Source organism: Colletotrichum scovillei (genome assembly GCF_011075155.1).
Source record: "Colletotrichum scovillei strain TJNH1 chromosome Unknown Contig00004, whole genome shotgun sequence".
In the NCBI taxonomy this organism is placed as follows: Eukaryota; Fungi; Ascomycota; class Sordariomycetes; order Glomerellales; family Glomerellaceae; genus Colletotrichum; species Colletotrichum scovillei.
In genome coordinates, this window is record NW_023336262.1 from 1,321,200 (window position 1) to 1,341,731 (window position 20,532).

At 52.1% G+C, this 20,532-nt stretch overlaps 9 protein-coding genes across 9 annotated transcripts; 4 read left to right on the forward strand and 5 right to left on the reverse strand.

Moving 5' to 3' along the window:
- Positions 1–48: 48 nt before the first annotated feature.
- Positions 49–807, reverse strand: HER10_EVM0004888 (uncharacterized protein; the record flags this gene model as incomplete). Its single annotated transcript, XM_035474516.1, has 1 exon — positions 49–807. The coding sequence occupies one exon, from the start codon at positions 805–807 to the stop codon at positions 49–51; it is 759 nt and encodes a 252-aa protein (XP_035334902.1).
- Positions 808–2,238: 1,431 nt separating this feature from the next.
- HER10_EVM0004944 (uncharacterized protein) lies at positions 2,239–3,416 on the reverse strand (the record flags this gene model as incomplete). Its single annotated transcript, XM_035474570.1, has 2 exons — positions 2,239–2,987; positions 3,041–3,416. 2 exons carry the CDS (start codon positions 3,414–3,416, stop codon positions 2,239–2,241), a joined length of 1,125 nt encoding a protein of 374 aa, XP_035334911.1.
- An 885-nt stretch (positions 3,417–4,301) lies between these two features.
- On the forward strand, positions 4,302–5,447 carry HER10_EVM0009270 (uncharacterized protein; the record flags this gene model as incomplete). Its single annotated transcript, XM_035478761.1, has 3 exons — positions 4,302–4,461; positions 4,527–4,658; positions 4,732–5,447. 3 exons carry the CDS (start codon positions 4,302–4,304, stop codon positions 5,445–5,447), a joined length of 1,008 nt encoding a protein of 335 aa, XP_035335223.1.
- A 1,731-nt stretch (positions 5,448–7,178) lies between these two features.
- HER10_EVM0001088 (uncharacterized protein) lies at positions 7,179–7,538 on the forward strand (the record flags this gene model as incomplete). Its single annotated transcript, XM_035470848.1, has 2 exons — positions 7,179–7,254; positions 7,432–7,538. The coding sequence occupies 2 exons, from the start codon at positions 7,179–7,181 to the stop codon at positions 7,536–7,538; spliced, it is 183 nt and encodes a 60-aa protein (XP_035334621.1).
- A 689-nt stretch (positions 7,539–8,227) lies between these two features.
- On the forward strand, positions 8,228–9,707 carry HER10_EVM0010497 (thioredoxin). Its single transcript, XM_035479954.1, has 3 exons — positions 8,228–8,365; positions 8,591–9,138; positions 9,194–9,707. Exons 1-3 carry the CDS (start codon positions 8,290–8,292, stop codon positions 9,542–9,544), a joined length of 975 nt encoding a protein of 324 aa, XP_035335303.1. The 5' UTR covers positions 8,228–8,289; the 3' UTR covers positions 9,545–9,707.
- Positions 9,708–12,019: 2,312 nt separating this feature from the next.
- On the forward strand, positions 12,020–13,588 carry HER10_EVM0006241 (uncharacterized protein; the record flags this gene model as incomplete). The annotated part of the gene is made up of 1 exon (XM_035475832.1): positions 12,020–13,588. The coding sequence occupies exon 1, from the start codon at positions 12,602–12,604 to the stop codon at positions 13,586–13,588; it is 987 nt and encodes a 328-aa protein (XP_035335007.1). The 5' UTR covers positions 12,020–12,601.
- Positions 13,589–13,973: 385 nt separating this feature from the next.
- Positions 13,974–15,371, reverse strand: HER10_EVM0000961 (uncharacterized protein; the record flags this gene model as incomplete). The annotated part of the gene is made up of 2 exons (XM_035470725.1): positions 13,974–15,142; positions 15,320–15,371. 2 exons carry the CDS (start codon positions 15,369–15,371, stop codon positions 13,974–13,976), a joined length of 1,221 nt encoding a protein of 406 aa, XP_035334613.1.
- A 2,347-nt stretch (positions 15,372–17,718) lies between these two features.
- HER10_EVM0006760 (uncharacterized protein) lies at positions 17,719–18,351 on the reverse strand (the record flags this gene model as incomplete). Its single annotated transcript, XM_035476337.1, has 1 exon — positions 17,719–18,351. The coding sequence occupies one exon, from the start codon at positions 18,349–18,351 to the stop codon at positions 17,719–17,721; it is 633 nt and encodes a 210-aa protein (XP_035335037.1).
- A 549-nt stretch (positions 18,352–18,900) lies between these two features.
- Positions 18,901–20,089, reverse strand: HER10_EVM0006197 (G-patch domain-containing protein; the record flags this gene model as incomplete). The annotated part of the gene is made up of 3 exons (XM_035475789.1): positions 18,901–18,927; positions 18,987–19,995; positions 20,067–20,089. 3 exons carry the CDS (start codon positions 20,087–20,089, stop codon positions 18,901–18,903), a joined length of 1,059 nt encoding a protein of 352 aa, XP_035335003.1.
- Positions 20,090–20,532: the final 443 nt, after the last annotated feature.

Genomic DNA, 20,532 nt, shown 5'->3' on the forward strand with positions numbered 1-20,532 from the left:
CGGCTAAGACGCACGACTTCTATCTGGTAAAAAAGAAGCACCAAAGCCCTAGACCAATCTTTCAGGATCCATCCCGACGTCCGGCTTTCTGAAGACCTCCACAGCCTCTAGGAGCAAGGGCCCCTTGTTCATCCACGCATTCCAAGGCTTGGTTGAGTTTTCGAGTATCTCCTTTCTCCTCTCCGATAACATGCCCTTGACGTCGGCCCAGGTCAGAAACTTCTTCTTCAGCAGCTCCGGAAACGGCTCTGCGAGTAAGTGCGCTACCTCCGACACTTTAACCATGATATCGTCGTCTCTCATAGCTCTGAAGACCGGAACCGTCGTCGCAAAATTGCCAGTCTTGTTCTCTCCGATCTCATGCCGCTTATCTAAGTATAGCGCGACGACAAGGTGACGACAAGCACCAAAGGCTTTGGCCGTGAACCCTTCCTCAAGGAAGATGGAAAGAGCAACTTCAATGGAAATGTAGATCTTTCTCAAGCCCATCAACGGGTTGTCGTACCACTGGTCATAGGCAAAATAGTAGACTGCGTCCTGCATCTCGTTGTACCAGAGGCCCCGGATGTTGGAATTGTCAAAGTAGCCGAAGGTGAAACGACCAACCGACATGCACGCATCGTACGCGTCCTTGCAGGCCTCTCTGACACGAGGAGGGAGAAACTCCCGGTAGAATCGAGTGGGATGGTCACTGCTTATCCAGATTGCGTTGTCGTTTGGCTCGTAGATCCGTGGCGCAGGGAGGGCCTCGAGCCAAATCTTGCGTTGGATCTCAGCAGGAAGCTTCTTGAACTGAGGGAAGGCCATTCCCGAATGTTGTGGTGCCATTTCATGGGCCTTGGGATTGTAGTCAGCGATATAATCGGGTTTTACAAGAAACAGAATCGAATCAGCTTACTGGTGTGCTCAGTTGAGAGGCTTATATTGTTTGCGGTTTGCGGTTCGTGGAGATTGTCGAGTTGTGCCATGAGGAAGTCAGCTTTGAGGCGAGAATGTGATAGAAGACACCAAGACAAACCTTTACTAGAAGCCTGGCTTGTGAAACGGTGACCGCTTGATACTCTGAAATCGAAATGTTGTTTTCTGAAGGGTTGAGGATTTGGAAAGGCGAAAAGACTCAGCTCACCTGACACGCGTTGGACGTGTGGGTTGCTGAAGAGAAGAAGAATAAGAGGAAAAGATTTTCAAAACAGAAGTTGTTCAAATAGGTCCTCTTTCACTCTTTACCGGGGAGGTAAGTCCAAGGCAGGAGCAGTTCCTTCCTACTAAAGAGACTCAGCATTTGTTCCCTATCTTTTTGTTTTTCTGGGATGAATCACATGACGGGGGTTATGATCAATTTGAATATACCAACGAAACCAGCGGGTGATAGTGTGATTTTGGCTCTTGGGGTACCCCGAAACAGTCCAAGTCATTCACAGATTGCAAGTTCTAGGTCAAATCGTTGCATTTGCAGTATTAGTGTGAAGTGTTAGTAACCTAAAGAAATCGTCGCAAACTCTGTAGAATACCTGGGCGCCAGTCGTTATGACCTCTTCACCATAGCTCGTAAGTGTAAGAGCGGCAAGACCAACGACGATTCCGACGACCGGCCAAGCCTTCTCTGATGTTTAAACGACTGACGTCCTGAGCCCCCCCTCCCCCCCTTCCTGGTGTCAACTTCCAGCTGAAGCAGCCTCAATCACTTCTAATCAAAGATGGTAAACGATCACGAATTGAACGAAGAGCCCAGATGGAGGCTTGTACTCGCATCATGATGGTACTCTCCATAAGATGGTAGCTAAAAGTCTGGCAATGATCTAGCGTATATCACAATCAGAACCGGGAGGTCCTCAGCAGGGTGTTTGGAAGCCTCAATGAGTCTGGTTCCAAATCCCGACATGGAGCGCCTGTACAGAAGGGACCTTGCCATTTGACTGCGAGGCGAGCTTGATAGTTTTGTAAGGATCAGGTGTCTGAACGAAGCTTCTCGGCGTTTACGATGATTTTCGTGCCTAGCCTCTTATCTCGAGAATGATCTAGCCGTAATGATTTACAATCTATGTGAGCATCAAAAGTATCACAGCCAGGTCACGTTAATAGCTTGAAAACAGGAGTGGAAACTTTCTTTAGGTTGATAGCTATGACCTTCTCCCCCCTCAGTACCGTTGGGCAGGGTGTTTGCGGTCGTCTGACCATCTAACGAAGGCGATTGAAAACAGCGATCGTGGCAGTGCAGGAACGTAAGAGGTCCTTGACTTATGCTCTTCCTCTGCAGAATCGTCTGAGATGATAACCTTCCTTCTCGATGCGAGGCTTCCGGAAAACCTCCACAGCACGGAAAGTGACATCTCTCGTCTTGGGTCCATTCTCGTAGAAGATCTCCTTTAGCTCATCTCTGTGTTCGGCCCAGGTCTTCAGCAGGCCTTCGTCCCAATTCTCCGCATCCACTATCTCAGTGCAGACGCGCTCATTGTCCTTCACGGCGTAGAAGACTGGCTCAGTAGCGTACAATTCCTCGCGATCCGGTCCCCTGTTCTCATTGATGGGAGCTCCCCGGGGCTGATACGCGATCGTGAGGTTGTCGCAGCCGTGACAATCGCCTGTTAGCACTGCTCTGAGATCGTCCGAGTCGAGGACGAGAGCGTCTCCGATAATGAGGTTTTTCACCTGGAGGCGGTTGACGAACCAATACTGTTGAGGACCGGAGAGGTAGATGGCATCCAGCTCGTTGTTGTACCAGATCGATCTCATGCTTCCGTGGCCCAAGTAGTCCTCAAAGTGGCCGAAGCGGAATTGGCCAGCCTTCATGCAGTACTCGCGCGCCTCCCTGTTGATTTCTCTGAACTTCGGAGGTGCCCAGTGCTGATAGAATAGAATGTTTCTTGGGTCGTATCTCCGGTGATTGTTGTAGGTGATTGGCTCGTAGACTCTACCAGGCGGAAGGCATAACTTCCAGATCTTGTCCTTGAGCTCGTTGGGGAGTCGATTGAAGTAGCACTCACGGTCTATCTCAATAGTTAGAAAGCCTCTAATTGACAAAAGAGGGGAGCTCAAATACCTTGACTGCGAGCTTGAGAGGCTTTTTTGATGTTCTGGGCAGACGCGACAACTTTGCTTACTGCCTGCAAGAGGAGGGTGATTGCATTTTGACGGAGTGCTTGGTCCTGCTGGCCGTCGGCCTGCGTGATTCCGGATAAGGCCAACAACAGCGAAGAACGCGTGTTTTCGATTGAGAGCTTTTCAGCCTCGTCAAGCTTGGAATAAACCTTGCCTACTGTGTTCAGCAGGCTGGCGATGGCGGTCTGTTGTTTGTCGAGCTGCTGGAAGGGAGAGATGATCAGGCTTGTGGAACTCATGATGCTGGAGATTGGATCATCATCATGTCGTAGAAGCTCGATCTGCTCATCAGGCTCAGGTTGCAAGTTCGAGGCCATCTTGATAGCCCTGGCCTCGGAGTCGAGGTGGTTGGTGCGATTTCTTTTACCCACCTCGATGGTAGTGGTTTTGTCAAAATTTGAAGGTCTTGAGAGGAAAGAAATTAGGTTTGTATCCCTAAACCTGCTCCCGCCGGCCATCTTGAAAAGAAGATTCCGGCTGTGAAGCGGAGGGGCTTTGCTTGATCGTCAATATGAGTGAGCACGTATGGCGAGAGAGAGACTGACGTCAAGCGGGAACAGTCAACATTTATCCCCTAGATTGCAGGCCGCCATGGCTGTCCCGTCTTTATCAGATGCCACCATTGAGATTTCTGAGATAAGATAGCAAGTGAACTAGATTGCAAAGTCTTCTCTGTTGACAAGGAGAGTGAGGTTACCAGCTTTTGTTAGTATGTGAAGTGGGCTTGCCCTCAAGGATTCCTTTATGCTAGGTAGTAGCTCCTTGAGTCTTGAATACAACCAGACATAGTTTATTCACGCAAATCAAGTAAGACTACTTTAACTAAAGTCGTTGGTACCCATCGGGAGTTTGAAAGAGCAAGGTCTGAGGTGTTCCTGCCTTGTGATTAGACTCGAGGACCTTTTTCCTAGCTATATATTGCCTTCTACTTCTTCACTTTAACTTAGACTTTCGTACTCTTCACTATCACAACACCTCGCTCTCTGAGTCTTTCCAACTTGTTCCATATACTCTTGCCCTCCTCGCTTTGGTATATTCACACTCTCTGCCTTCTACAACTGACTTTTGCCACTCTCTTCTCCTCTACTACTTCTTCAACACAACACCCTTCCTCAGAGCGAGCCAGACACGTGTTTCTTCCCTCACACTATCAACAGCATACCTCAATTCCCAACTCGAGAGTCAACCACAAGCCCACAAAGATGGACGAACCGGCGGAAGTCATTAAAAGCCTGATCGACGGCCTTGAGGCTATCAACAAAGTTCAAGCCCAGCAATCGAAGACTGCTTCTGAACTTGCAAAGTTGTGCGCCGTAGAAAATGCTCCTGCGATAGACGTCGCCCGAGTCAAGGATCTTCAAGGTCAGCACTTTCTATCAAGAGCAGCATTGACCATAACAAGGCTAACCGGGGCAAAATGGAAGTAGATACCCAAGAAACGTTAGCGAGTATCATGAGCCTGCAGATCAAGATCATGAAACAGCAGGCTACGCTGGTGCTCTCAAGACAGCAGGCCGCGGCGATGCTCTCTGATCAGCAGGAGCAGGAAGCTCCTTCCGGTGCGTTCTCCTCCGAACCTTTCTGGGGTTGGTCATACTTTACGATCGTGTTATTGACTCTTTTCAGTGACAGTTGCAGGTTTTCCAAGATTTGCTCGACTCCCCATTGAGCTGCGGAAGCTCGTTTGGAAAATGGCATTGCCAGGTTCTCGCGTTCTTGAACAGGTAGACGGAGCTGCTCAGTATCCCAAGCTCCGCAAACGATACAAACCTCCAGTGATCCGAGCCGTCTGCAAAGAAGCCTGGGAGGTTACGGACGAAAACGGGCTATTCCTCTACGGCCCGGAACTCACTGCGTCCGGGGGAACCTGGTTCAACCCCAAGCAGGACGTGTTCGTCATCCGTGATCCTGAAGCTGACTGCCCACTGGGTCCGCTTGAGCAAGCTCATCCTGAAATCATCGCCATTGACCGCCGATACTTTAGAGAAGAGCAAAATTTCAGCAATGTCTTGGGTTGCGCGCTAGAAGCTAGTGGCTGTCGAAAGGTCATCATTCTCTTTCGAACAGCCCAGAATCTAACATATAAGAAGAACACAGCGCCAAAACTGTTCAGCCTTCAACCCGAAGATGTGATCTGGTCAATCTACGCTGACGATAAGCCATCAGACCTCCAGGTGAACTTCGATCTCACGTGGAAGGAATTCAAGGATGAGATAGAAGGCCAATGGTCGCATGAGGTCAGCCAGACCCGCTGGATGGGCTATGTCGTGGAGAGAATAGGCTTACCTGTCATCGAGGGGATGGAGCTGATCATGTGCAAGGAGGATCAGGCATCTTTTGGTTTCTGAGCAGTGAAATAGGGACGAAAGAGAATTTCATGGGCAAAGCATTGAGGCCTCATAGCCAAACAGAATACTTATCATACTTCTCACTGAAGAGAATGACGGTCTCAATGGAACACATGGGAGTCATTTTCGAGCATTGGTTTCACGATATTGAACTAGAAATCGAAAGCCAACGTTACGGCTGCATCCATTTCGTCGTCAGATTCATATTGAGAGATACGATCTGGGCGAACAAGGTTGAGTAGATTGATCACTAAAACCCTACATATTGGAAACTTTACAATAGATGCTGTGCATTTCTCGAGCTTTAATCCTTGGGCAGGACACAGTGTATCTACACTGAATGTTGGTTCACGGCAGTATGTCGCATGTACCCGGTGTACAGAGCCCAGTGTCTTTTTTCTCTGAGCGATACTTTGGAAATTAGATGTAAACAGTGAGCCTACGAATGGCACCTCAGGCCATCTCACCCTTGGGTGACGTGATGTGAGCGGCTCTGAAGCATTGGAATACAATCTATGTGCCAAGAATTGGGTGTTCGGACTTGGCTGTCCTGAGAGGTCATGCAAACGTCCAATTAAGAAATTGGGCTTGTTCGTGACGTCTCTCGTAGACGTTGACTCTTAGAGCGATTGCGATGCTGTCGTCTCGACCTGATCATGTGCAATTTTCATGCAGCGGCTATTTTTATTGAACAGCGCCGAACTGATTGTCTGGACAGATACGCTCAGATTCCCAGGTCCAAAGGGATTGACGGAAGATTTGATCTTGTGTCACAAACATCTATAATCAGCATTTTGGCTCTTTATATTTTCAGGCCAGATACCCAAACTAGGACGCCCGGGCCAAATAAAACCATAGACGAGACTATTCATAGTCTCCTAGAGGTAGGGAGAGTGACAGTTTGCGTATCTAGTCCTCATTTGTTTGGGCATGATGGACAATGCTCACGTGGGCGCATCGAATGATTCCATTTAGGATACAGCGGCCTTGTATACGAAGCTCCCTGAGATACTGAAAGAGGTAAAAGGATTGGCTACTGAGAAAACGAAGAGATACCAATGCGTGAACCTGAAATTTCCGACTTCGGGGTAATCCGAGAACTGTCCAGTTTTGTCAATGCGGTTGCCTCTCCCTTTGACATGTTTACCAGTTGTTGGACAAACACCACCACACAAGCAGTTGATATAAGAGTTGTGATTCCATCCTCTGGCAGAAACACTTGAGAAGATACCAGCCAGCTCAACATTCGTTACAGTCAGCTTCCTTCCTACGGTTCCTTCCTCCCAATCCGCTGTCACTATCATTCTCTTCCAACTCTCTTCACAAGTCAACATGCTCGCCAACACCCTCACTCTTTGCCTTGCTCTCGCACCCTTTGCTGCAAACCTCGTGGCTGGAGAAGCCGCATTCTACGGAACAATCCCAGCCAGCGAGCTCCAAATTCCGACTTCGACCAAAGGTGCCGCAGCTTCATGGACCACCTTCTTCATCGCTCCTCGCTCCACCAGCAAACCCGCGAGTCCTTCCATCGACAGCCCAGTCTGGTACGCCGAGGAGACCTTTGACGAAATCCCTCCCCTCGAGAAGAGGGTCAACGTCGCCATCAATCAGCAGCCGAGGAACTGCAACAAGGAAGCCGACTTCAACCCGCACCCGCCCATCCACTCCGACAAGCAGCTCAAGGGCGCAGACTACTTTTGCAACAACTACGCCGGCTTCATGGAATCCGGCATGAAGTCCCTTCGTGTCGAGTGGGACGACGAGTTTAAGGGTCGCCACCAGTACAAGGTCTCTTGGGCTGAGGGATGTGTCGCCGACGGAGACAGACAGCATGTCAAATATCCCAATGGTCTTTCCAACACCAACCCGAGCTGCAATGACTTGATGAGAGACAACTACCTACAGTGTGAGTCCTTGGCATCATCTGCCCTGTCAAATCACCCTCTGATGAAGAGATGTAGTTGCTGATATGGTACTGCTCTAGGTAATAACGGTGGTGTTGGGGGTAGGGTCCAGGTGGGATGCCTCGTCTACGCTTACAACGGAGGAACCGTCGCTGGGAGGGATTATGAATCCATTGGACTGTGGTGAGCGGCTGGTCGAAGTCACAGATTGTCCCGCCGAGACTTGCAGTACGCGAGTGGAAAAGAAATACAGCCCTTCAACTACGATGTGTAGGAACGTAAGGTTCTCTGTCACCTATTCTTCAAATAGCACACAATTAGATAGACATCTCAACTCAATACACCAGAAACGTCACGTTGCGTGGAGGCAAAAGACCAGCATGGAACAATAAGTGAAGCAGAGACAGGTGTCAGGAAAGCGCATGGTGGCTACTGACGAGAGGTAGAAATCAGATTCCCAGAAAGGCGGGCTCTTGGAAGCATTCCAGACAACAGAGCCACAGCAAACGGCTTGCATGGTTGACTGACTACCTCATGACTGAGTTTCTGAGTGAGCAGGTTTCACAAAACGTAGGTTTTGAGATCAGCCAAACGTTTACAAACAATTAGAGAGAGTTGGTCACACGAACGAAACTGCGATAGACAATCAACCAGGCCTCTCTGGTAAGGTTGCGATGAGCTGAGGTACAGAGAGGTAAGCGGACGTTGGACAATGGCGATTTGTTTGCCCTGCACCGTGCATCACGGGAAGATGTGGCTAGTCCTAAAAGGGCATGGTGCGGGGTAGTCGAGCTAAGGACCTTTGGAGGTTGGTCGGCCTGCCAGGCACTCATGCCAATGCGTCGTCGCGGGGCAGCTTTCTTCTGAGTTCCATCATCAACATCAACCTTCACATCCTACCTACCGACACGAACCCTGCAGTCTTTGGAGCCGCAAAGATGTCTACGGTTCACATCAAGTCGGCAGCGGAGTTCCAGAAACTCCTGTCGAGCTCCCGTATCGTCGTTGCTGACTGTGAGTACTACCTGACCGCCGAGGTCACTGCACCCCTGCCTCTCTATCCTGGATGACGCCAGTGAGGCCATGGACGGCCGCGACAGCCCCAACGCGCTGTGGTGGCGGCTCCATTGCTTCTCGGTATCGCGCCAGATATTTCTCTACTGCTTCATCTGGGAGACGATCGAGCTGCTCGCGGATCGCATTCACGATTGACTTGACGTGCTGACAAATGGATTCCAGTCTACGCCGACTGGTGCGGTCCCTGCAAAGCCATCGCGCCCCTCTACGAGCAGTTATCCTCGTCCCTGTCCCGCAAGAATGTCGTCACCTTTGTCAAGATCGATGTCGAGTCCCAGAAGGAGATTGCCTCCGCCTACAGCGTTACTTCCCTCCCGACATTCATGATCTTCCGCGAAGGCAAGACCATCGAAAAGGTCCAGGGCGCCGACCCCCGCAAGCTCCAAGAGGTGGTCAAGAGGCTGGCGAAGGAGGTTTCTGAGGGCGGTTCAGGCTCTGGCGAGGCTTCCGGCAGTTCAAGCGGAGGTAACTGGAGAGGCGCAGAGTTCCCTCGCGGTTATGGCGACGTTACCGGCCAGATCGAGCCCAAGGGCTGCGAGCTGCTGAACGCTGACGAGGACTTCGGTCCTGTCAAGGTCCTGTTCGACCCGTCCAAGCCTAGCGCGCTCGCGAAGAAGGAGGGCGTGAAGGATTGGGTTGAGAGTGGTGCCGATGACCAGCTCTTGCTGTTCATGCCATTCCAGTCCATGATCAAGCTGCACACTCTTCAGGTATGATTGGAGAATTGTAGTCAGACACGGCGTCGGTTGCTAACCCATCACGCAGCTCACCTCTCTGCCTCCCACCGACGATGACGACGACGAGGCTCCTATGCGCCCCGGCACCATTCACCTCTACACGAACAAGCCTCACAACCTCGACTTTAGCGAAGCCGACGATACCCCTCCCACGCAAGCCATCGAGCTCACCGAGAAGGACTGGAATGCTGACGGCACCGCCAACATTGGCCTTCGTTTCGTCAAGTTCCAGAACATCAACAGCTTGATCATTTACGTGACCAAGGGTGATGGCGACGGTGAAAAGGTGCGTCTCGACCGCGTGCGCCTCATCGGCGAGTCGGGCGAGAAGAGAGAAATGGGCAAGCTGGAGAAGATTGGCGACGAGGCCGGCGAATAGAGCGGGCCGATGGGTCATTGAAAATCGGTCCGGTGAAGAGACAGGAAAGAGGAAGAAAAGTCTGCACTCGAGACCCCATGCGACGAGAATCATGAATAGAGCAATAGTCATAGACGCCTCCGGTAACAGTTTTGTATCGGAGGCTCAAAATTAACAACCACTGAACCAAATATAGACGGCATGGCTGCGCATCGTCGTCGCTGGATTTGCCATGCAGAATTGCGCATTCAGACGGTAATGCATGAGACGATGTTGGAGTGCGCGTGGTGCTCCAAATTAGGAAGCGTTCACGGGTGTGCGACATGCTGCCTTGAGCTCAACCGCGAGGCAGAACATAGGTGACATAGCCTCACAAGGCGCACTTCTTACGCCTGGGTTGTCGCATTCACTTTGCGAGTTTTAACCAATAAACTTGGCTTGAAGGTTTGGATATGTCCGGCCCATCGATCGCGACCCAACTCGCTACAAGAGCAAGAACAGGATCTATGAAGGACGAAGCCGGCTGCAATTAAAATTCGATCTGGGGCACGATTGACGCCATGAATTCACCGACTTAGGAATTCCAGCAACAGGGGAAACTGTAACGAATCGTGCCAGCCGCACGAAGAAAAAAAGAAGAAAAAAAGAGAAGCCTTTGAAAGAACCGCGACCAAAAACTCTTTTTTATATCGTGAGATGGGTCCCTGCACGTCCGCCCGGAGTGGGTCCGATACAGCTGCACTAAGGGCAGCGGAGGAACCTTTTCGCGGACGAACGGAAAATAGCCGCGGCAGGCTCCGCGGGCTGTGGGTGGTGACTGACTGCACTGGTTGCAGTTGTGACTGCGAGCCCGGCGAGGTACCCGCGTACCTTGTCCTTACGTAAGGTAAGGTAGGTAAGGTAAGAGAGGGGAGCCCCACTGGACGTCCCGTTGTGCTGCCGGACCTGGTCAGTGCGCCTGAAGTCCACTCAAACGCCCGGTCCCCACAGTTTGCACTCAGTGTGCGACGAGCAGCATATCGGATTTGAGCCAACTAGATGACACCCACCCCAGTCGTCATCCAAAGTCCATCAAAACAACTGCGAACGTCCAGCCAGCAACAAATGAAGACACCCTCTTCCTTCGTCTTACTCAAGCCATCGTGTGCGCCGAGCTTACTATCCTACTCTACTTGCCCGCTTCATCGAACGAAACAATGGGGGGGTTCCGGCTTGCGCAACGCAATATGCCCACCCCCAATAAGCCATGTCGACCAGGGCTGAAAGAAAGCTGCTACCATGCACGGTTCTAATCGTACTAGGCAAAGCCAAGTTGTGCCGAAGGGCGAGAGGAGGCCAAGGGGTGTCGTCTGCGCAGGGGGGCCAGGTCCTAGGATACCTGGATACGACAGATGATGAGCCGGATACTTCAACCAAACGGTCACGCAACGTCGTCAAGTGCCCTATCAAGTTCCCTTCAGATTGATTGAGCCTGGGCCCGTGATGAGGCAGCGGAGACCCAACCTGAGGAGGTGCCAGGAGGCAAAGCAATATGCTTAACCAACCTACCTTGTCCGCTTTCGTATCGTTCGCCCGATCCCAAAGCCTCAAGCAAACGACCTTTGAACCCCGTACCCACCTAATCGACCGAGCCCTTCGGAGCCCCTCCCTTCCCTCGTCGTCTGTCGCTCTCGGCAAGCTCCTTACCACGTCCGCCCCTCTTCCGATGCCACCACTTCCCCGAACTGGCCCCGGCCAACGTCTTGGCATGGCTAGCCGTCTGCCATCTCGTTGGAACCCTGCGGTCACCTTGCAGCGCCGTGGCAGTCCAGCGCCGTGCTACGCCGTAGCATGGTTCGAATGACGGCAGACCGATGGTTCCAATCTGTCTAATCTGGACCGCCCTCTCTTTCTCTCTCTCTTTTGCGCGCGCGCGCCCACGCAAGCTGGAGTTGCTAGCTATCTACCGCCAGCTTATGGCATCACGACTCGTCACCAGATTACGAGGGGCAAGCGTTTTTCTCGTCGACCGCCAAATTTAGAATTCGCGCCATGTTCATCGCGGGCTTCCGGCGGCGGCGGACCGAGTTTCTTACTACCTTAGTCTATCGGTGCGCTTTTTCGCAACTCCGCCTTCGCCAAATCAGCACCGAGGACCCATTTTCACATATCGCTTTCGCCATCCTTAAGACCTTAAGAGGCCCGAATATCGACGTGCATTCGCCCGCTCTGACATCGGTGCGTCATTAACTGCCGGCACGATTACCTGATGTGGCAGTCATGGCGGCCAATAGTCCATTTGTTGCGGCGTACCGGTCGTGACATCCCACGTTGCTTTTGCCCACTAACGACACCGCAGGGACGGTAGATGACCATACCTTACCTTAGTCTAGTCAAAACTGACAGCCATCAGATGATCCGGTCTAGCCCCAGTTTCACCAGTGTGATGGGGACTCTCCGGACGGCTCACAAAACCCAGCTTACATCCGCCGTTTGCAAGCAACAAAGTCCGGTTGCGTTTCCTCACGTTTCACTTTCTTCCCTGTCAAGAAGCTCCTTGAGTCGTCTCTCCTTCTTCCTTCGGACAAGATTCGAACACACATCTCGCTCCGCTTCCGAGCAGCCCCGTCTCATTGGTGTCGTCCCATCAGCAAACCTCATCAACCTGCGAAAGCTGCTAGTGCCAGGTCTCCAAGATAAACTCCCCTCACCCACACTACACCCCGGTGCGATCCTCGAAACAAACTCCTACCCTCATCTATGCGAGATCTCTCGGGCCGCTAGTCGAAACGTTAAACGAGTGGGTATCGCGGTCCTATATTTCAACGCCAACCTCCCCGTCGGGGACGTTCGTCTCGTCCCATTGCGTGTCTGCTGGCTGCTGCGTGCCTACGAAGTATCTGCCCAGTCGTTGCGTTGCGCGGCCGCTGTCCGAGTGGTTGGGTCACGTCGATCATTAAAGTTGTTGGCCCCCCCAGCTAGAGATCATCCGGCCTTAAAGAAGATCGACCGCCAGGTTCCCAAACCGCCCGCATTGTGTGTCTCTGAAGATCTCTTTGCTGCGATGCAACCCGGCCTCAGCGTCACACAGAGATCAATATGCCTTCAACATTATTTTCGTCCTTCTCGAAGGAGTTTTCGAGTCCCACAACCACCCCCGGAGAGGCGTTCCCGATGATGAAATTGCCGGTGGAGATCCGATTAATGATTTGGGAGTACGCTCTCCCAGAAGCGCGCGTGTACGAAGTCATGGACTCGCCGAATGCAAGCCAAAAAACGCCTGCGGCAGCCGGGCTCATGTTCGCTAATGTTCGAGATGAACCACCACCAGCGCTGGGCGCGGTATGCCATGAGACGAGGGTATATGTACTACAACGCTACAGACCTCTCGCTCTCTCGGCGACGACGAAATACGTCGACCTGTCGCGCGATATCCTGTTGCTTGAACCGTACTTGCTGGTCAAGCGGTTACTCCGGACCCTGCAGTTCTTCAGCCAGATCCCTCTTGTGCGAGACAACCTCAGCCGGCTTGCATTTGGAACGTCATACGGACTCTACACTGGCATCTGCCACCCGGTGCTCAGTTGGAAAGTCTCCAAGTCCAATATAACCACGCTGCTTGCCCGTCTTGCAAAGTTCCCCAGATTAAGGAAGCTCGTATTCGTCGTCCACCAAGAGTTCCAGTTCGACTTTGACATTCGGCCTCCGTATGCCACATCTCATATGAACTACCCAGATCCGCAACGCCCACAACTGGTGCACCAAGGGTACCGCTTCAAGTTCGATATTGAGTCGCAGCTCAATTATACACAGCCGCGACACCCGCACTCTAACCAGTTTCTCTATTACCCGCTGGACGTCGACGATGACAAGGACGACTGTTTCGACAAGGATGACCTGGAAAACGAAGGCGACCTGTTTGAGTCGTGGCCCACGAATGACGACTGGCGGCGCTTCAGGCGGAGGTTTCAGAGATCTATCCATCTCGTGGGGAAGGGCTCGCCGGGATGCCAGCGGCCAAAGGTTATGCCCAAGCTTGAGGGCGCGAGTCTGTTATGGAAGTATAGCAAGGCACAGCATTATTGATGCACATTTTTTTGGGTTGGCGTTCTCTTGGGTGTGGAGTTTAGGGGCTTGCATGCATCATCTATACCCTCTTTAGATCTTGACTTGAAGGTTCTTGGTTAGGCGCAACACAGCGGCATCTAGGCTTGCACTATCAGTCTCAATATTCAGACTGCATATAAAGCAAGTATTAAATCACAATATTCAAAATGCATCTTGGGGATCACAGTATTTCCATTAATGGCCGATCTGCCTCTAGAGGTAGACTACATACAGTGTGATCCCACGCGAGAAGGCTCAACACGAGTTCCCGCCATTGCTCATGCCTCATTAGCATTGTTATCATCATCGTGTCATTATCCGCACACCACCCTCCCTCCCACCTTCCCTCGCTCAAGCCTTACGCTCACTGCGATCCCGACCGGAGTCCGAACACGATGGACACGATCAGGAAGGAAATGGAGAATCCCACGAGATTCGCCAGCAGAACCACACTGAAGGCCGATTCCTCCTTCCCCTCCTCCTCCGCCTCTTCTCCTCCCTCCATCTCTACTACGGCGACTACGCCCCCGCACCGCTCGGCAGGAGTGGCGGGAGCAGCGGCAGGCGAAGCGGGAGGAGAAGCGGGAGACTCCTCGCCGTCCGTGTCGGAATTACCATCGCCGAGAGCCCACTTCTCGAAATCCCAATTCACCGCATCCAACTCCCGCCGGATCTCCTGGTCAGCCAGGCTGTACTCCGAGTCCTCCTCACTCTCGGACCCAACGACGGAGGAACAGAAGGGACAGAGATGCTCCTCCGAAGTGATCTCACTCTCGCTTCTACTCTCATCCACCTTCGCTGCGCTAAAGTCCAAAGACCGCGGTCTTAACTCCTCTAGACGCGAGGTAACCAACGGCGCCTGTGGCTGGGGCAGTGGTAACATAGGCGGCGGGAGAACCAACTCCTCAATCTCCGTCTCGGCAGGAAGTTCCTCGTCGTTGACGTTGCCCAGATCAACAACCATGTCCTCACGTCTCTGGAACCCCCTCGCGGCCTCGATCCCGTCTTCGATGTACGAGAACCTCTTGATCCAGGGCTCGTTGCGGGTGAGGGGCTCCTCTTCGTGGTCGGCGTAGTGGAAGCGCGAGAGGCGTGATTTGACGCGGGGGCTGCGGATACCGTAGTCTGCGAGGGTGCGGGCGTCTAGTGTGATGTCTTCGAAGGAGGTCCAGCCGATGTTGTGCTTGGGGCTATGGCTGGGGGAGGGGGAGGGGGAGATGGTGCAGTCTATGCAGCCGGGTGTGGTGGGGACCATCGTGAGCTCGGTTGAAGGAGGAGAGCGAGATTGATGTGACTCCTCTTCCCCCTTCTCTACAGGCTTGTTGGGGGCGTATACTTGCTCGAATAGGGCCGCGGTAATGGCCTCGGCCCTGGAGGCTGGTCGGAGCATCTTCTTGACCTCGTCGGGGGTAGGGGTCTCGCTGGACTCGTCGATTGTTTCGAGAGTCGTGGTTGTGAGTCTTGGACGGGTGGAACGATCGTGCCAGACGTAAGGGTATCTCGCGAAGTAGGTATGGGTAGCGGCCCTTGAAACTGGTAGTAGACGTGACTGAATACTTGGGTGTAAGTGACTTGAAAGAGTGGTGAGTATAACTCGAAGTTACCAGAATTATCAAGATGATGTATGGGATGTGGGATGAACGAAGAATGATCAATAAGACAGGAAACGAGCCTGGTTGATGTACTACAATATCGTTCTTCCGGAGATACCTCGTGTCTTTAAGTTCTTGCAGCTTTTCCTTTTTGTCGGAGATACCTTCATTAGCAGACCATGATCATCTCTACTCTGCCTTTAGACTTTTGTCGTACCACGATTCTGCGCTCAGCTAGGGTCCAGCGGAGATATGCTATGCCACACAGGTGTATTTGGTATATTTAACTCGCGAATTAGGACTCTTCAGTTTACGGCTTTAGCAATGGCTGACTTCTGACGGCTACATGACTCTTCCGTTCGGGATGTTGGGAGCTTCAATCTCCAGTTTGTGCTTACTACGTAATTTACCAGACCATGCACCTTATTCTTGCAAGATGAGGTTCCAGGTATGCTTAAGAGTACAGCTTCGAAGATGTGATCAGGGATAAAATCTATGTGATCCAAGCTGCTCCAAGAGCCTCGAACTCAAGATAGCAAGAAGGGGCGCGGTCAAACAAAGCCCAGGCGCCAAAGGCTTCAACTTGACTTCTCCATGGACTCGGCAGACTCGAAAGTGATTCGGGATGGAACGTTGATTGGATCTTCTTCGCGGCCATGTTCTTGGAAGATGGACAGACAATAGGTCATGAGAAAGTTGGACACCCATGTAGACTCCAGTCATGCATCACTAAGTAATTATCTGGGCTATTCATCATCCATAACGATCTTGAGGGCGAAGGACGGTTATCCCATTGGACCTCAACTCATACAAAAAATGCAAAAAGCTCAGCCCCCTATAATAGGGAACCTACGAAAGATCCGAGGAGACTCTTACCAGCCTCAGGTGTAACGATGCAAGGATTTTTACAAGAAACAGACGGGACTCGAACGACCTATGAGTGCGGGGCTATTCCCATATAAGTGAAATTCCCCGCTACGTCACAGGCCTTGGTGATAGAATGCCTTCCTTTTGATAATTATAGAGGGTGAGGTGGTGGGCGGTGGGCTGTGAGAGATATGGGTGTCAAAGGTGAATCACTAGGCAGGCAACACACGGTTCAACTTCGTCGGTAGAAATTAGTCGCGAGAGATAATCATTTTTTCTTAAACTTGCTTTTCGATTGGGGACCAAGACCAAAGATACTAAAATATTTCGTCCGACCTTGGGAAATCCAAAGCCGTGATGTAGTTCAAGAGAATTGCCTTAGAGCTTCTTGTCGACCAATGAAGAACATGATGCTGGTATCAAGTCAGGCTGGAGCAAGCACCTCGGCAACAAGATAGCCATGTGTTTTCAACCGCCTCCAAGCCCTTGGAAAGAACAATTCGTTGGAAGATGTATTGATGTGTTGATATCAGGGTACGTCGAGATAGATAGCCAGACAAAGTAGCGTAGATGATAATACTTGTTCTTGTTCGCCTTTTGTCGTCCGAAAACTGCTCGTGACGTACAAGCCTCTCAAGTCTCCGAGATTCATTCCATTCGCCTCGTTTCCAACCTCCATTAGAGCCCGGTGTTGTTCCAGAGTGTCCTCGCAGCCGAAAACAGGTGCCAAATTCCCAGAGGTTGTCCAAGAACAAAGCGACGCTGCGCTCAATAGCCGAAAATTCGGGCAGTCTTCTCTAATTCTGTAGACTTCGACTCATTTGCTAAACTTCTCTGCCATGATCGATGCTACGCCGTCGCACCACCCCGTAGCCACTTCGATCAGGAAGCCGATGTAAACCCCAGAAAAGTGGTAGGAGTGCCTGGTAAAGATGGTCGGCCAGGGCCCGGTGACGAACGAATGGGCCATCGCGATACTATAGCCCAATATGCCGGCTGTCATGAGCCCGGATGTGCCTCTCGGACCCTTCGGCCAATGTTCCAGGATAGCGATGCATGAGACTGGGAACGCGATCATCGCGGCGACGCCGTAGATGACAAAGAGCTCTCCCGAGTCAATTGTGCAGTGTTCGCTGCCAAGGACCGCCAGGACGACCCGACTCGAGAAGTTGACAGCGAGCAGGCATAACAACTGTTCGGCTGTTTCCTTCTTTGACTCGACTGGCTCGGTAGAGGGTTTGGGTGGTTCCTTCATTGTCCAGGAACGTGGGTGGGCGAATTGGTTATCTCCCATGTTTGAAGAGGGACGTAGAGTCGCGGTGTATCGCTCTCGAGGCAGTATTACACCCAAAGAACCTATGCGTAGCGCGAGTCCTGAGTCTAGCATTCAAATATTGGTAGTGAAGAGCTATGATCTTGGCAGACTTCGGTATATGAACAGCAGGACCTGCTTGAATGTATAGTGCTTGCCAGAGTGATTGTGTAAAAAGACGATGTGGCCATCCCGTTTCGACTCGCTCTACAACCGAGAGGAAGCCTGCATTATATGCACGGTTAACCGCGATGGTCTCTTTCACAAACTTAATCCAGCCGCATCCCAACCTTGCGTGAGCCTGAAAGCGCCTGACCAGTGCGTCCAGCCTTGAGATCTCAAAGGTTCTGACCCGCGCCGGACGAAGAGGAAGGCCGAGCCGTGGCCACATCCCCGCCGCCAACAGTACGAAGCTTCCTCGGCAGAGGCTCCTCCTTCGAGTTCTTGAGAGCCTCGAGAACCAGCCCCATGAGCCCCGTCAGCCCCTCAATCCAGAACCCGACGTGAAACCCGCTCAGCAGAAAGAACTCCCGCCCCAGAGTCTGCCCGACGCCGACGGTCCAGCTCGGGACCGTGATCCCGTAAATGAGCGTGGCAGTGAAGCCCAGTATACTGCTCAGGATCCGCTGATGGCCCGTACGCGGCCAGACGCCGTACGTCATGGTGAACACGCCGGCCCCTGTGATGAAGAAGAAGACCGTGGCGGGGATGGCGAGGAGGAGCTTGCCGTCTTCGTCGCCGGAGGGCGATGGCCTCACAGAGAGACTGCCGATTGTCGCTAGTGCTGCCAGGTTGAGGAAGTACCAGGTTGCGAAATAGTTTTCGGACGGCATGAGGTCATCGACGTATTGTCTCGGGGCAGTATTGGGAGTGTCTGGCTTCGTTGTCGGGGGCGCTGCGGTACTCGATTTAGGTCCATCGCTGCTTGCTACAGGCTCTGGTCGTGGAATTGACGTTGGAATTGAAGTCATGTTTCTAATCGAGCTCCCCACTTCGTGGTAAATAGAGAAGTTTTTTTAAAGATCTTCGCTGGCTAAAGCCTTGAATAGATGCTTTTAATTGAACAGTGAGTATGTAATGAAGAATTGACGGTGGAGCACCAGGAGCATATGAGTCAAAGTACTTATGTGAGATTCGAATCCGAAGCGGCAACTTCGTGCCGGTAACTTGGCTCGGCGGCCTCCGAATCCTTCATAAGCCGGGCGACGATGAAGCGGGCCTTGGTCCTTGGTTAGACCCATTGACTTCATTTTGCCCAGAAGCCAAGTATGCGCCATTCAGCTGTGTTGATTTGAATGAATTATGCGACGTCTTTTGTGCAACACAAAATAACCGTGATATATTGCTGTGTAGGCGAATAGTTCGAAAAATAGCCAATGCTATCGGAAGCGACAGGAGCGGCGCAGCTTAGTCAAGTAGCTTAGTAGCCCAAATGCTGAGATCGCATAAGGAAAATGAAAATTCGAAGGGAAGAAAAGCGCCCGGGAAGTGTCATTAACTGTCTAATAATTGCTAGTCTATCAAGATTGCGATTTGACCATGAAAATCTGTAACACACGTCAGTAAACAATCTCACCAGAAGCGCTGGAGAAACACCCAAACGTACCGCGTTCAATGCCTTGTCATCCATAGTCGCCATCCTCTTCTGCGCGATCCACCGTGACCTCACGGCGTGGTGGCCTCTGAGCACCGGCGTCGACGTACCACTGGCCGTCGGTGTTGTTGACGCTGATGCTGACGCTGCCGCCGCCTTCTTTGCGCGCTTCTCCTCCTTGCGACGCTTCTTCTCCTCTTTCCTCGCAGCCTTCTCGGCATCCGTCTCGCCCTTACGCTTCTTCTTTGACGACTTGTCGTCTGACGATTCGTCTTCGTCGCTGTTGTCGGTGGCCTCCTTCTTGGCCTTTTTGCTCTTCTTCTTGTCCTTCTTCGCCTTCTTCTCCTCCGTCTCGTCCTGGGTATCTTCGGAAGCATCCTCCTTGGCAGCAGACTTTGATTTGCTGCGCTTCTTCTCCTTCTTCTCCTTCTTTTCTTCCTTCCTCCGCTTCTTCTTCGCCTTCTCGTCCTCGGAGGACGAGGATTCGTCTTCGCTCGACTCCTCGGCCTTGCGCTTCTTTGACTTTTTGCTCGATTCGGTAGCCGTGGGGGCGTCCTCCATCTTGACGTCGTCACTGTCGCTATCGTTCTTCTCCTTCGCCTCGGCCGTGGGTTCCTCCTTGATCTTGTCGCCGACGAGGAATCCACCGCTGACGAAGCGCATAGGTCCAAACTTGTTGTCGCAGTACAGCGTACTCTTCAGCGCCGTGCGCGCCTCCTGCTCCTTGGCAATGACCTCGGTGGACTTGCCGTTCAGGCGTCCCAGGAGGTCGGAGAAGACGTCCATGCCGGTGACCCTGTCATCCCTTGCCTGCTTGAAACCGAGACCGAGCATGTCGTCCTTGAGAGCGACGCGGATGAAGGAGGCATTGGCCGCCGTGTGGTGCACCGCGTGCGCGGCGTCCTTTGCACCGAGGTACTGGCCGGGTTCCCAGCCCTGTGATCGCAGGATCTTCTGGCCAAAGGAGTCGAGGTCCTTGGTCCATTTCGTGTTGTTGGGATCCTTGCCGATCTTCCGGCGACTAAAAAATGAGATTTTCAGTTAGTTATTCAAGCAGGCGAGGAAAACTCGCACGGAAACGGTGAGCCTCACGTCTTCGCCTGTGCCAGACCCATCTTTGCGTTGTGACGGGTGCCGACCGGTGGTGATGGAAAATGGGAATTTTCGAGATGCGATAAGAGATGCAGGCCAAAGCCATTATCGCAGAGAAAAAAATCTGGTGGGGTCCCTGGTGTGGAATGTGGCTCATCCCTGCAATCTGCAATCCGTATCCGAGGTACACCCGACCCACCGACACTCACCGAGCCGACCGAGGTGAGTAGTCTCAAGATCGCCATTTTCTATCAGCCGATGATGGTTCACGATACGCACGCCCAAGCTGATTGCTTATTCGCATTTCTCGGAAGCCTGCTTCAGCAAAAATATAATTTTAAGCATTTAGATCGTATTTGTAAAAAAGCTGCAAAATGACAAAAGAGTTCACCCCCCCGGTGCTGAACTGGGGGCTACATCTCTGGTGCACATGCTGGGAATCGAACCTTGACCCTAGCGAGGATGA